Genomic DNA, 13,229 nt, shown 5'->3' with positions numbered 1-13,229 from the left:
GTGATATTATATATTTAATATTAATCTTATCTCATAGAGCTGCAGTATTATCAGCTTTTAAGATTTTAATAGTAATTTAAATATTTTTAATAAGACTTGATAGTATACATCTATATAGAGACTTGAAATGAATCTTTCACTTCTCAGAATCAATATAATATATAAAAGAGAATTCTTATTAAGTTTTTAATAGAATATCAGTTTTATCAATAACTTCTGTATCAGTTAATATATTAATATATCAGACTTTATAATTAGAGTTATTAAATATAATTACTGATTTAATATCTAGTGTATATTTAACTTTCTTCTAATATTCTTATAACTCATCTCTTATAGTATCTCTTTATATAGAGATAGATATAGTAAGATATTATATAATATTAACTATAGCTATTTAATTTCAGAGTATTATCTATATAAGATTTATAAAATTATCTGTGATATAATAGATAGATTAATTCAGATCATCATTAAAAGTCAGTATTCTAAGAATGAAAAATAATGAAGAATTTAATAAGTTGAAATGAATAGATTCTATAGATGAATATTAACTCTGCTTTCTCTTATTCTAAAACTTCTCTATTATTTTATTATTAAATTGCATACTCTGATGAAAACTGACATTAGTCTTATCTTATAACTCAGAAACTTTCTTATAATAAGTAATTATTCTATCAATGAGTTATCTAGTAGAGCAGATAATTCTAAGTCTTGAGCTGAACTCTGAAGTAATAGATGTATTACTCATATTAAAATGACTCTGCTTCTTCTAGATATGTAAAAAAAAATATTCTTTATAATAGAGAATACACTTTTTAAAAGTCAAAAGTATATAAATTTACTGACTAGTGAATTCAGAGAAAATGAAATATCTTTAATAAAAAGTAAGAGTCTTTTTAAAAAAAGATGAACTACTCTTGTTAAAAATGTTGATGTAACATTCTAAAAAGAAAAACATTCTCTTCAGGCTATAACCTGGAGAATAGTTGAAGGTTGTATTGATAGATCTATCTACAAGAACATAATATAGTGGTGGGTCACGTGATCTAGTGGGATCGCTAACCGCAACGGCCGTAACGGCCAACAATAACTTTCCACAAGCTAGCAACCTTTCAATCACACAAGCTTTACACCTTCCACACGTCTTTGTTGAGTCCTCAGGGGGAGAACGGGGTTTCAAACGGTGTTCCTGTTGAGCCACAGCCGCTTTGGGTACTGTCCATACGTTGGCAAAGTAGTGTAGTCTCTTTTCGAAGGGTTTATATGACGCACGAAGAATATTTATGAATGGCGTTTGAAATGTTGATCACAGCGGTGCCAGCACCCACTATCCCAAATGCTACCAACACCGGCGTGACACACTATGGAGTTTGCTTTGTGCCATTCTTCAAGCATGATAACCACGGTCCGTAAAACCCGACGACATACAGATTAATGGTTTAGCTAGTATGTGCTTATTGGAGGTAGTACTAGGCGACTACCCACTAATATCGAAAAGAAGGTGGTGACACTTCGTGGGCAAAGAACACCTGCACGATGGCAGAGCATGGTGCTAGAACGAGTCTTCGACAGGAATAAAAACGAACAACACGACAAAACTCCTCATTCCAGGTTCCCATTCTACCAATCGAATTAAATCCGAAGGAGAAAAGGAGAATTTCGGAAAGAACATCAGATAACACACTCTGTTACGCTGTATCAGCCTCGCCTGGGGTCTCACCGAACAGCCACATCTAACTCCTACATAGCTGAGACCAGTCTAGGACAATCCAGCAGGAGCGCCCCGGTGGATTGTGTACCATGAGAAACAGACACATAATCCCCCCAAGGCCGGATTGATATACCAATAGCACCTGGAGTATGAAGAGGGCGAAGCAGTGAAGGGTAAGGGTCTGGTGTCAAAGGTCGAATATATAGTAATATTTCCTGCTATTTATGTCGAAGCATAAATCAAGGATTACATCAATTTGCCAGGTCATTCATAATCCTCCATCTGTATTATATCATCTCAGTCCAGAAAATGTCATCCACCTGCACCCCCTTTTCCCCTCAGCAAACCACATCCCGCCCCTAATATAGAGATCCTGGGTTCCCTCTAACTACATTTTATCAGACCACTCTCTGCTCAGAGTATCGTGCCCATATTCACGTGAACAGCTTTGGTCTGCGAATATGCCTCCAAACCAGCCTCACCCAACTCGCGACCAATCCCACTCTGCTTCACTCCACCAAATGCAACACGGAAATCGCTATCGTTGCTGCTATTAATCCAAACCATGCCAGCTTCAATCTCACTCGCAACATAATGGGCACGCTGAATGTCTCGAGTAAACACTGCTGCGCCAAGACCATACGTTGTATCGTTTGCTTTGGCGATAGCCTCTTCTTGAGTCTTGAAACTCGCGATAGCAACAAATGGGCCGAAGACCTCTTCGCGGTAGATGGTCATGTTGTCCGTGACGTTTGTGAAAATAGTGGGCTCGATGAAGAAGCCCTTGCCATCCCCGACATTCTTATGGGGTGCACCGCCAGCAGCTAGCGTAGCACCTTCGGCTTTACCAGTCTCGATATACGAAAGCACGCGGTCGTATTGAGCCTTCGTGACCTGGGGGCCTTGGAAAGTGTCATCGGAAAACGGATTGCCGACTTTGCTTGTGGACGCGACGACGTCCTTGAACAACGCAACGAACTTGTCATAGATGGAGTCTTGGACCAGGATTCGTGAGGTAGCCGTGCATATCTGGCCCATGTTGGACATAATCCCGATATGTGCCCACTTAGCAGCTTGTTCCAGATCAGCATCCTCGAACACGAGGAGGGGCGATTTCCCACCGGTTTCAAGGGTGATGTTCTTGAGATTTGCGGCAGCCATTTTCATGATTTGTCGGCCAGTGGCAGTGGATCCAGTGAAGGCGATTTTATCAATGTCGGGATGAGTTGCGATTGCCGCTCCAGCATCTTTGCCAAAACCATTGAGAATGTTCACCACGCCAGGAGGGAAGCCAGCGTCTTTAATAAGGGTCGCGAAATAGAGAATGCTAAGGGGCGTCTGCTCTGCTGCCTTTAGGACGATAGTATTTCCGCAGGCCAAGGCAGGACCTAGTTTCCATGCTGCCATTGCAAGAGGATAGTTCCAAGGAATGATCTGTCCAACTACGCCTATTGGCTGTCGTAAAGTGTAGGCGAATTTGGCGGGCGTGGTGCTGATGGTGCTGCCATGTATTTTGTCGGCGAATCCACCATAGTATCTCAGGGTCTCCGAAACCTCCGCACAGTCTTCATCACGAGCAACGGTATATGGCTTGCCTAGATACATAGCATGAGTACAAAATGATCAGTGGGAAATAAATCCTGTCCTCGGACTAAGGTGCTGAGGGGGGTCTCCTTCATAGTCTCTGTCTGAAATAGGAGAATCAAAGGAAGAAAAAGAGTAATAATAATATACAAAATGATCAGAGCCATTTCAAATCAAAGGATATCCTAGAGCAGATCCCTTACCATTGTCCCAAGCCTCAATTGTAGCCAAGGTTTCCTTGTGCTGGTCAACAAGTTCGGAAAGCTTGACCATTAACTTTCCTCTGTCTGTTGCCGAAAGGCCTTTCCACGAGGGATCTTTGAGTGCTTTGCGTGCAGCCTTTACAGCAATATCCACATCTTCCGCGCCTGCAGCCTGTACGGAAGCAATCTCAGACTCATCACTAAACCCCCTCCCGCATCAGCAATTATATTCCATCTGAAGTTCCCATCGGGCTAGATAGAATGAGGGGTTAACCAACGTTGGATTGATTGACGTGATTTTCTGTCCGGTCTTGGCGGCCACGAATTCATTGTTAATAAACAATCCTAGCGGCTGTGTGTATTTACGGCCGTTTGGCGCAGTGAGCTCTATAGAGAGACCGGACATTGTGAAAGGAGTGCTGGAGAAATATCGGGCAATAAAAGCTGTATTTGACCACGGGTAGCGTAGCTTTCGCAGAGGAAGACTTCGGAATTGCCGGGTGCGGAAAAACATGGGCTTAAATATACCGTGTAGAAAGAAGAGGGGGTTGATGTCGTCTGCGGTATACTACTACACTGAGGGGTCAAAATCCCATATTTCGCCCCGACAAAATACGGCAAAAACCTCGCCCAGTGCCGTCGAACTAGCTTCATTCCCGGGCCGATTTGTAATTGAGTCCTCGATGTTTGCACCGTTTGGAGATCTCGGCACGCGCGTTGGTAGCTTGATCCAGAACAAGAAAAAAATCCAGCCGAAATTTCGCATCTCGCTCAACACCTTTTTCTCGACATATTTCCTTATATCCTACGACCGTATCAAGCTTGCACTTGGGCTCGTCTATCTTTCGCCGTCCCTCACCCCGGCTACTGCCGCTCCAATTCCTCCTAACCCTTTCTCTCTTACCTGTTTAGCCATGGTGGAAATGGAAACAGATCCCGACCTGGATGTCCAACCTGACTCCCATATCGATCAGGCCGTCTCCATCGATTACTGGAATTCAGTTCCAGCCACCGCCAATGGAATGCTTGGCGGCTACCCGCAAATCTCCTCCATTGACCTTCGCGGGTCATCTACCTTTCTAGCAAAAGTTCGTCGATTAATTCCATCCAGCGGCTCGGGGGAGCTTGCGCTGGGCGTCGATTGCGGGGCTGGCATCGGTAGGGTCACTGAGGGCTTCCTAAGCAGAGTGTGCGGAACCGTGGACATCGTGGAGCCGGTTGAGAAGTTCGTTGACGTCATTAAACGCGGGAAGCTTTACCAGGAAGGGAAAATTGGCGACATTTATATCACTGGCATTCAGGATTGGACGCCTACCAAGCGCTATGACTTAATCTGGACCCAGTGGTGCGCGAATCATCTTACGGATGCGCAGTTGGTGGAATATCTCGTCCGGTGCAAAGGTGCGCTCTCTGAAAAGGGGTTGCTGGTTCTCAAGGAAAATCTCAACTCGGACACTGCAAATGACTACTATGATGCTGTGGATAGCACGGTTACTAGAACTGAAAGTAAATTTAAAAAGTTGTTTGCGGAGGCTGGGCTTAAAGTGCTGAGGTCAGAGGAACAAAGTGGGATGCCTCAACGGCTGCAGTTGTTGCCGATTAGACTCTGGGCTTTGCGCCCAACAACTTGAAAGATATCCAATATGTGGCCCGTGCTGTATAAAGAGAATTCGTGATTCCGCAGCTACAGGCATCAGCCTACGGTGCCAGAAGGCTGGTGGTTCTCCTCGTACATATCCTGAAATATACAAACCTGAGCCAGGAGGCTAGGGGCCAAAACGTTTAACAGATTGAGGTCTTAAAATTGCAAATAAGGCCTTTGCTGGGCAATCGGGGTGATAAATATATGGGCTGATCTTACGATAGTTGGATAATGAGTTTCCGTAACAAATGGAACGGATTCACCAAGACAAACTTAGAAAGTATTATACCGCAGTTTATGCCAAGTACATATGACAAATTCCGAAACGTTAGGAGCCAGCCTCCCGAGTCAAACAGAAAGTCGATTGAAATTTCCCCCTCACTCCTCTCCAGCCAAACCCATGATGAATTTCCACTCCTTACCATTCACGGCAGACACGCTTAACCGCGATTGCTTCATCATCTGCATATTCTCTAACGGTCCGCCTGGTTTCGCAAACGACTTCAGCTCAGCCAGTGTGATAAGATCCCTGAATTTTCGCCTGAACTCCACGTGAACAAGTTCCCATTTAGGATTCTCGCGGTTCGACTTTGGATCGTAATATGGGTGTGCGGGGTCGAATGCCGATTCTTTTACAAGTCGTAAGCGGGAAGAAAAAATGAATTAGTCGCGGCATTTTCAGGTATAATGTGCAGCTTCTATGCTGCGTATACGTACCGTCGACAGAATGTTCCCGGACAATTTCCATGATTCCAGCTATTCCAGGAACCTTGCAGTTTGAATGATAAAAGAATGCCAAATCTCCTTTCTTCATGGCGCGCATGTTATTTCGCGCTATTGGGTTGTTCCTTTTTTAGTCTTCTCAATTGTGAATAATATGATGATGCTAGATATAAAATGTCAAGGCATGCATACCAGTTGGGTTTCGTACGCCTTTTATAAAACATTTCATCAGCATATAACCCAACAATCACCGACATACCCAGGAAATGTTGGTTTTTGGGGGGACGCGGGATATAATAATGAGGATCTTACCGTCCCAAGGCTCTGGCTCACTCGCCCCTCGCAAATCATCGATAGAGAACCTGACATCGATGCCCTTCTCTATCCTTGATTCCGGTTCTGCTTTCATCAGCCAGTAGGATTTCGTGTCGTCTGCTTCATCCTGGGTCTCATCTACTGTGTTTTTGTTTTTTGGTTCGGTCTCTATGCCGTTCAATGATACAACAGCTCCAGATCCATGTTGTTTTGCCTTTGTTGTAGCTGATTGCACACATTTATTAGCTTTTTGTTTGGTACCTGGAGCAGATGAAGTTACGGAGTCTGCTGTTATTCCGGATGGGGGTTTAGGTCGTTAGTTTATATGATAATATTTTCATTCCCAATGGATAAATAGGAATATAAGAAGCGTCAGGAGACACCACGAAGCAAATCTTTTTGACTAGAGCATAAATAAGAAGAAGGTTTTGACTGCCTTTTGAGGGAGAGCCACCTGGGCAAGAAATCGGCAACCCCCGAAACGGGTAACGGAAGGATAGGACCTCGAAATGAAAATGGAGACTCTAAGAGAAGATAAAAACGAAATGATCTAACCTTCTTCCTGTTTCGTTTTCCCGGCATTGGCACCGCTGGCCCGTTTCCTAATACCTTCGGACGGCTCTGATGCTGAGTATTCCTTTCCAGCGTGCGCGCGACTAGCGCGTTTAGGTCGCGAAGAGGCAGCCGTTTGTGCTACAGGTGAAACAGGGTTCCGGCTACTCAATCGTGGCTTTTTGGCATCATTTTGACTAAGTTCGTTGGGCGTAGCGGTCGCGACAACAGTCGTCGATTGGCGCCGTTTTGGAGGCATTGGTCTTCTCAGGAGGGAATGGGGTGGATGTGTTGGTTTGATTCCCACCCTATGAGGTATGAGAATTGAGCGGCAATTGCTGAGATATCGAGAATACTGTACAACGGAAATATGCATATATCGATCTATAATTTTCATGCGATGAATCCGTGACATGTATATATATGCTTTTGACCCTTTTGCGCGAGAGTTAGGGAAGAACGAATGAGACTGAAAATTGAACCGCCGTGGCGATACCACGTGAAAGCGCGCCCAAGCTTGTTGTATGGAGTAGTTAACTAGTTAAATATGCACTAAATCAATGCCACATTTGCTATGTTTTGCTTCTTTTTTCTATTTTTCTTCTCTTTCTCTGGATCATTATCCGATTGTCCATCTCGTTCACACACCGTTATTCCATAATTCTCCCTATATACGATTGTTGCTGAGACATTGTTTGCCGTTCAAGCTATCCCTTACTATACCTACCTTCCGATAGTGCAACCGTTGGGGCCGCATACATCATGATACATAACATGGGGCCGGGGTGGGTGAGGGCTTTGCTATCAATCTTCTTTCTACAGAGTACACCGATCGATATTACTGAGGATTTATTAATCCGGAGTCTGATTATTAGTTGTATTCAATGTTTGAAGAGCAAGGGCTAACAGTTGCAAAGATCCCTCCTCTACATGCTAACTTACATACAATGGAGGACCGACTGAAATCCATGGATCCAAGCATGTGCGCCGGATGGGGGCTGGCTGGACCAGCGCAAACCTGTTGTTTCGGCCGGCAAACGATGGCGGCAAAGCTTCCCACCAAAGCTTGTTCGATTCGCCAATTAATGCTTGCCTTCCTATTGGGAACGAAAGTGGAGGTGAGTAGTGCGCTGGACTTACTCCTCAAGGGTCAAGAAGGATGGTTGGAGGGGAAAAAATCATTACAATACTAATAAGAACAAAATAAGCAAAATACCGTCTCACTCTCCTACGTACAGCACATGTCCTTCTAGCTGTGCCTTTACTCTTGCTCATGCCATCCATTCTTGCTATTGGAAGTGCTTCAAAAACACTACTCCGAAATGCCGGATAGGATAGCCAGCATCCCATCCCCGCAAATTAACAGGAGTATTGCCCCAGCGGCCCTGCCAGATTCTGGTGCGGAGAAGGGCCTGAACCCTCCACAGGCCACGGCAAATGGAAACCTCGAGAAAAACGCTCCCGGCCTCACTTCGACACAATCATCATCACCAGCAGGGCGGCACAATAAAGAAGAAGCAGAAGAAGTACTTCAATATCACTACCTTACCTTCGGCACTTCCCTACCACCACCTACGGGCATCTCATCCCCCACTAGCCCAGGTCAGCAAGCAGCCCCCGAACAACCTGATCTACGACCATTTATTTCCCCATTTACATGGCGGAATTCACGCTAGGGGGTAGTAACGGCGCTGTCATGCCTTGTTACGTCTCTGAGTGCGATGGCGGCGGGGATGTATAGCCCGCCTGAAAAGATACTCACGGAGAAGTGGGGGATAAGCGGCGTGGTGTACAATCTTGGGATCACGCTGTTCTGTTTTGGATTTGCTATTTCGCCAATGATGCTTGCTCCCTTTTCGGAAATCAATGGGCGGCGGCCGATGCTTGTGGGGAGTGGGATACTCCTTTCCGGTGAGTTAGGCTAGATGGATAGCTTGCTATGGCTCAGAAATAGGTTCACAGCACGTACATACAAGTAGCTGACTCTCTATATACGCGGTACCCAGTAACTCAACTAGGTTGTGCGGTCACGGATTCTTTTGCGGGCATGTTACTTGCTCGATTCTTCCTTGGTGTTGGAGGCTGTAGGTTTATATCAATTTTCCTTCTAACAAATCATGCATGTATATTTTTTTATATATACATATATGTGTACATACATACATACATTCATTCATTTAGCATGCAGAACTAACAAACTCGTTCCCAGCAACCTACTCCTCCATAATCGGCGGCGTCCTCAGCGACATCTACGTGACTGAAGAAAGGAATAAGCCTATGGCATTATTCTCCGGAGCCGTTCTCGTCGGCACAGGCTTGGGCCCCATGATTTCCAGTTTTATGGTCCACCACATCTCCTGGCGCTGGGTATATTACATGCAAGCAATCCTGTCTGCCGTGGTTACGGTGGCAGTTATGATGTTCTTTAACGAAACTCGTGGCAACGTGCTATTGAGTCGGAAAGCGCAGGTGTTGAATAAGTGGTATGAAAAGCTTGAGGACGCGGGATATGTTGGTGTTGATATGCCAGTCGAGGGAGGGAACCGGCAGAGCCAGCGAATTAGGTGGAAGGTTAAGTCTGATGAGGAGAGAGAGAGTATCGTTAAGATGGTTACGATATCGCTGTATCGACCATTTCGTAAGTGCGAGAATTGTTGTTGCTCTCTGTATATCATCTCCCGACTCTATCCCCACTCACCCCTAGATTTGGGTGTGCGCTTTGAGGCTTAGCTAAAACTGGTGAAATGGCGTTTTACAGACCTCCTTTTCACTGAACCCGTGATATTTTTCTTCTCGCTCTGGGTCTCCTTTAGCTGGGCGGTATTGTATCTTCAGTTCGGTGCAATCCCCCTTGTTTTCCAAAACAATCATGGCTTCAACCTGCAACAATCTGGGGCTGTTTTTGCATGTACGTTCCGTATTTCTTCAAACCACAGCCTCATTTAGCCCCGAAGCCAGTTAGCCCAATCTTCTAACAATTAAAACTCACCAGCAATCTGCATCGGCGGCATACTGGCCACACTCCTCAGCATCTGGCAAGAGAAATATGTGCGGCGCCTGGGTAAAATCTCCAGCACGCCTGAGGGCCGCTTATACTTTGTATGCATCGAATCTATCCTGATGCCGGCTGGGATATTCTGGTTTGGATGGACGTCCTTCTCCTCGATACACTGGGTCGTTCCCTGCTTTGCCATCGGCTGTGCGACCATTGGGATCTTCTCAATCTACTTGGCCGTTTTTAATTACCTGGCGGATACATACCATCGGTATGCCAGTTCAGCCCTGGCTGCTCAATCGTGTTGTAAGGATCATGGATCGCGCCCCCAAGTTCAATTTCTTTCCTCCTCTGGGTTGTTTCCCTATTGGATACACAATGGATTGTATTATGTATATTCGCTTTTGCTTCTCGTGCCCTTTTTGCTAAGTGAATGTTTCTCCGGACAGGTCGAAACCTTCTCGGTGGGATATTCCCGCTCGTGGTGCGAGCTATGTACGTCAATCTCGGATATTCGGGGGCATCAAGCTTGCTTGGAGGAATTGTAAGTCGTTCCCGCCCTCGATGGTTTTTCTTCGCCAGCACACATCCCTCCCCGGATGTTTATACCCGTAGTCACACAAATACTGACAAAACCGCTGACATAGGGCTCATTACTCACGGCTGTGCCTTGGGTGCTCGTGTTCTTCGGCCCGAAAATTAGGGCGCGAAGTAAAATCGCAAGCGTAAGTTTGACTGCTGAGAAGTGTTGTTGTTTCCCAAACCCTACCTCGTCCCCTTTTATAAATCCGGCGATGATTTGAGAGCTTAAATGCTCGGTCTGGTCCCCATCTTCACATCATCGTCATCATCACTAACTAGTTGAACTTTTTGTTTTATTTCTTCTGTTGCAGGAAATCATGACTGAAGACGAAAGAGCCGGATAAACCCGTTATCATACGGGACCGGTGTCTCTTTTTCTCCTCCCCGGGCAAATGAAAAAAAAAAAAAAGTTCATTCCATGTCGCGCCGTAAATAATGAGTATATAGCTGAGTATAATGCACGGCAAACAAAGTAATTCATATAATATAATAATAATCAACGCAGAGCAACCGAGATCGAATATCCCCCTCCCGGCGATGACCCCGCTCCAACCAGTCTCTAGCTTTGTTTAAGCTTAGTATAGCCCAATCGTATCTATTCCCAAGGTTCGATCTTGCATCCTGTTACTAATGAGAATAACAATCCCTGTCCCTCGTTTGATTTCTCAGCAGCTCGTCGCAGTTCTGTCGCGGGAGGCGGAGGGGGGAGGCATGATTCAAAACAAGTGATGCGATATCATGGTCTGATTGTACCATTCAAATATGCAGCCAAGCCGGATGTATGTGGAGTTGCACTAGTCCTTATCCGGCCACGTACAAAGGCCATCATCGGCCAAAAAGAGACGCGTGATTGGTTGATGTAACTAGATGACGTAATCAGAGCTTGGCTGTGTCGCGAAAAGGCCAGAGAACACAAGCCAATCAGAGCGTTCTGCCGGCAAAGGCGGTGGCGGATTGCGTGATTCGAAACCCGTTGGCATGAAGTGGGGGATGAAATGTGTGTGTGTGTGTGTGTGTGGTATTTGTGTGTGTGTTCGGTATTCTGGATTCTGGTACCTGGGGGCCAGTGGGCAGGGGGGAAAAAGCTGGTTATATCATCCGGTAGACCACGTTTGTATCGTTCATTCTTCCTTCTTCTTCTTTATATATCATCCCTCAATTCTCACTCTCATTGTAGAACCACATCCCCTGCTCTACTACCAACAAAGAACAAAACCTCTCAACAATCACTCCTTCGACCACCTTAGAACCTCGCCTCACTCACATCCACAATGGCTGAAGAACAACGTGCTGCCCCGTAAGTTTACCCATCCGTGCCCCCGCCGCCTTTGGCTGGTTCTTGCTTCGTGTCCGTTTCTGTCATGTCAGGTCTAACGGCTCCGCTTTTATCTTCTCAGTCTCCGACTCGGATCAACCGCACCCAACTTCAAGGCCGTCACCACAAAGGGTGAAATCGACTTCCATGAATTCATTGGCGATAAATACGTCATCCTCTTCTCTCACCCTGTACGTGTCCGATGGAAGGAGAACGGAGGAACCGGGGGACCTCGTCGAAAGAGAAACAAGAAGTTTGCTGATTGATTGGAATTAATAGGATGATTTCACTCCCACCTGCACCACTGAGCTAGGAGCTTTCGCCAAGCTCGAGCCTGAGTTCACTGCTCGCGGTGTCAAACTCATTGGACTGGTACGTGGCTTTCCCTAGCTGTGTTGAAAGATATATAAAAAAATAAAAATAAAAATAAAAAAAATAAAAAAATAAAAGAGGGGGGGAGCAGGGCACTGGCTAACCTGAAGTCCACTTTTTGCTTTGTTTAGAGCGCCAACGGCCTTAAATCCCACTATGACTGGATCAAGGATATCGACGAAGTTACCGGATCGAACCTGCAGTTCCCCATCATTGCTGATGCCGACCGCAAAATCTCGTACTTGTATGATATGTTGGACTACCAGGACACCACCAATGTCGACGAGAAGGGTGAGCATAAATCGATGTCTCTTTTTTCCCTCATTTCTCGCCATTAAACGGTGAGACGCACATCAGTAACAGTTAACTAACGTAATGACCCATAGGAATGGCCATGACTATCCGTTCCGTCTTCATCATCGACCCCAACAAGAAAATCAGACTGATTTTGAGCTACCCAGCCTCCACTGGCCGGAATGCCACGGAGGTCCTGCGAGTCATCGATGCCCTTCAGACCACTGATAAGAACGGTGTGAACACCCCTATCAACTGGAACAGGCACGATGATGTCATCATCCCACCAACCATGAAGACTGAGGATGCCATCAAGAAGTTTGGCGATGTCAGGGTTGTCAAGCCGTAAGTTTGATTCTCATTCCTCCGTCTACCTGTTCATTTAGTTGCAGAAAACTAAGGGTCTTCTTCGTATTTTTATAGATACCTCAGATACACCACTCTCAAGAACTAGGGTCGACCCTTGGGTGGAGACGGTGGAAGTCGTATTCTATATAAACCTGATGACGTTGAGCGTTGTATTGGTATTTTTGCTTCTTGTTTTATTTTATGTGTTTTTTATTGTTTAAAGCGATTCATGATATAAGAGAAAGAAATTTAAAATGATATAATCCATGAATAAAATGATCACTTACTCTAAAAAAATAAAAATAAAAAATACAAAAATTGGTCAAATAAAATTGTCCTTGCGTTTGTCGCTCGGAAGTCGGCCTTCCCCCAAATGAGCAAGTCGCATGGTCAGAGTTGCCTATTCTCTTCAACATCGTCTCCCAAGGTTCAGCTGCCCAGTCCATGTTTGCTCCACGAGGAGGGAGATGCTTTGTTTTGTTTCATTTCCCCCGAAGGTTGGCTGTTGGCTCTGGTAGCTATCAGCCAACTGTCAGGTCTAAGTGAGACTCTATACATAGCGAGCCTTTACTCAACCTTGGGCCTGAGGG

At 45.3% G+C, this 13,229-nt stretch overlaps 6 protein-coding genes across 7 annotated transcripts; 4 read left to right on the top strand and 2 right to left on the bottom strand.

Annotated features, from left to right (window-relative positions):
- Positions 1–1,256: 1,256 nt before the first annotated feature.
- Positions 1,257–4,840, bottom strand: BDBG_00510 (aldehyde dehydrogenase (NAD+)). Its single transcript, XM_002629218.2, has 3 exons — positions 3,780–4,840; positions 3,502–3,701; positions 1,257–3,309 (listed from the first exon to the last, which is right to left on the bottom strand). The coding sequence occupies exons 1-3, from the start codon at positions 4,013–4,015 to the stop codon at positions 2,129–2,131; spliced, it is 1,617 nt and encodes a 538-aa protein (XP_002629264.2). The 5' UTR covers positions 4,016–4,840; the 3' UTR covers positions 1,257–2,128.
- Positions 3,872–7,285, top strand: BDBG_00509 (DUF858 domain-containing protein). The gene has a single exon (XM_031719921.1). It carries the CDS (start codon positions 4,014–4,016, stop codon positions 5,130–5,132), a length of 1,119 nt encoding a protein of 372 aa, XP_031575842.1. The 5' UTR covers positions 3,872–4,013; the 3' UTR covers positions 5,133–7,285.
- Positions 4,847–7,360, bottom strand: BDBG_00508. 2 transcript variants are annotated; one of them, XM_002629216.2, is made up of 5 exons: positions 6,737–7,360; positions 6,179–6,406; positions 6,059–6,076; positions 5,861–5,977; positions 4,847–5,772 (listed from the first exon to the last, which is right to left on the bottom strand). In XM_002629216.2, exons 1-5 carry the CDS (start codon positions 7,146–7,148, stop codon positions 5,522–5,524), a joined length of 1,026 nt encoding a protein of 341 aa, XP_002629262.2. In that variant the 5' UTR covers positions 7,149–7,360; the 3' UTR covers positions 4,847–5,521. The 2 variants fall into 2 exon arrangements, with proteins under 2 accessions (XP_002629262.2, XP_031575841.1); XM_031719920.1 differs by having other exon boundaries at positions 6,179–6,469; positions 6,737–7,208.
- Positions 7,361–8,055: 695 nt separating this feature from the next.
- On the top strand, positions 8,056–8,409 carry BDBG_16118 (uncharacterized protein; the record flags this gene model as incomplete). The annotated part of the gene is made up of 1 exon (XM_031724129.1): positions 8,056–8,409. The coding sequence occupies one exon, from the start codon at positions 8,056–8,058 to the stop codon at positions 8,407–8,409; it is 354 nt and encodes a 117-aa protein (XP_031575840.1).
- A 45-nt stretch (positions 8,410–8,454) lies between these two features.
- BDBG_16117 (uncharacterized protein) lies at positions 8,455–10,654 on the top strand (the record flags this gene model as incomplete). Its single annotated transcript, XM_031724128.1, has 8 exons — positions 8,455–8,644; positions 8,740–8,817; positions 8,943–9,371; positions 9,492–9,641; positions 9,726–10,034; positions 10,178–10,272; positions 10,376–10,453; positions 10,622–10,654. 8 exons carry the CDS (start codon positions 8,455–8,457, stop codon positions 10,652–10,654), a joined length of 1,362 nt encoding a protein of 453 aa, XP_031575839.1.
- Positions 10,655–11,310: 656 nt separating this feature from the next.
- On the top strand, positions 11,311–13,092 carry BDBG_00506 (peroxidase). The gene is made up of 6 exons (XM_002629214.2): positions 11,311–11,607; positions 11,708–11,816; positions 11,905–11,997; positions 12,129–12,288; positions 12,384–12,636; positions 12,715–13,092. The coding sequence occupies exons 1-6, from the start codon at positions 11,582–11,584 to the stop codon at positions 12,743–12,745; spliced, it is 672 nt and encodes a 223-aa protein (XP_002629260.2). The 5' UTR covers positions 11,311–11,581; the 3' UTR covers positions 12,746–13,092.
- Positions 13,093–13,229: the final 137 nt, after the last annotated feature.

Source organism: Blastomyces gilchristii (genome assembly GCF_000003855.2).
Source record: "Blastomyces gilchristii SLH14081 genomic scaffold supercont1.1, whole genome shotgun sequence".
In the NCBI taxonomy this organism is placed as follows: domain Eukaryota; kingdom Fungi; phylum Ascomycota; class Eurotiomycetes; order Onygenales; family Ajellomycetaceae; genus Blastomyces; species Blastomyces gilchristii.
Note: the sequence above shows the minus strand (reverse complement) of the source record. Positions and strands in the feature narration are given on the sequence as shown.

Coding starts and splice junctions, on each gene's coding strand:
- BDBG_00509 (XM_031719921.1), top strand. CDS start 4,014: ATGGGCTTAAATATACCGTGTAGAAAGAAGAGGGGGTTGATGTCGTCT.
- BDBG_00510 (XM_002629218.2), bottom strand. CDS start 4,015: ATGTTTTTCCGCACCCGGCAATTCCGAAGTCTTCCTCTGCGAAAGCTA. Junction 3,702..3,779: donor ATCACGTCAATCAATCCAAC/GTTGGTTAACCC, acceptor GAGGGGGTTTAG/TGATGAGTCTGAGATTGCTT. Junction 3,310..3,501: donor AATTGAGGCTTGGGACAATG/GTAAGGGATCTG, acceptor CTATGTATCTAG/GCAAGCCATATACCGTTGCT.
- BDBG_00508 (XM_031719920.1), bottom strand. CDS start 7,148: ATGTCACGGATTCATCGCATGAAAATTATAGATCGATATATGCATATT. Junction 6,470..6,736: donor GAAAACGAAACAGGAAGAAG/GTTAGATCATTT, acceptor CCGGAATAACAG/CAGACTCCGTAACTTCATCT. Junction 5,773..5,860: donor CCGGGAACATTCTGTCGACG/GTACGTATACGC, acceptor GACTTGTAAAAG/AATCGGCATTCGACCCCGCA.
- BDBG_00506 (XM_002629214.2), top strand. CDS start 11,582: ATGGCTGAAGAACAACGTGCTGCCCC. Junction 11,817..11,904: donor TCATCCTCTTCTCTCACCCT/GTACGTGTCCGA, acceptor TGGAATTAATAG/GATGATTTCACTCCCACCTG. Junction 12,637..12,714: donor GATGTCAGGGTTGTCAAGCC/GTAAGTTTGATT, acceptor GTATTTTTATAG/ATACCTCAGATACACCACTC.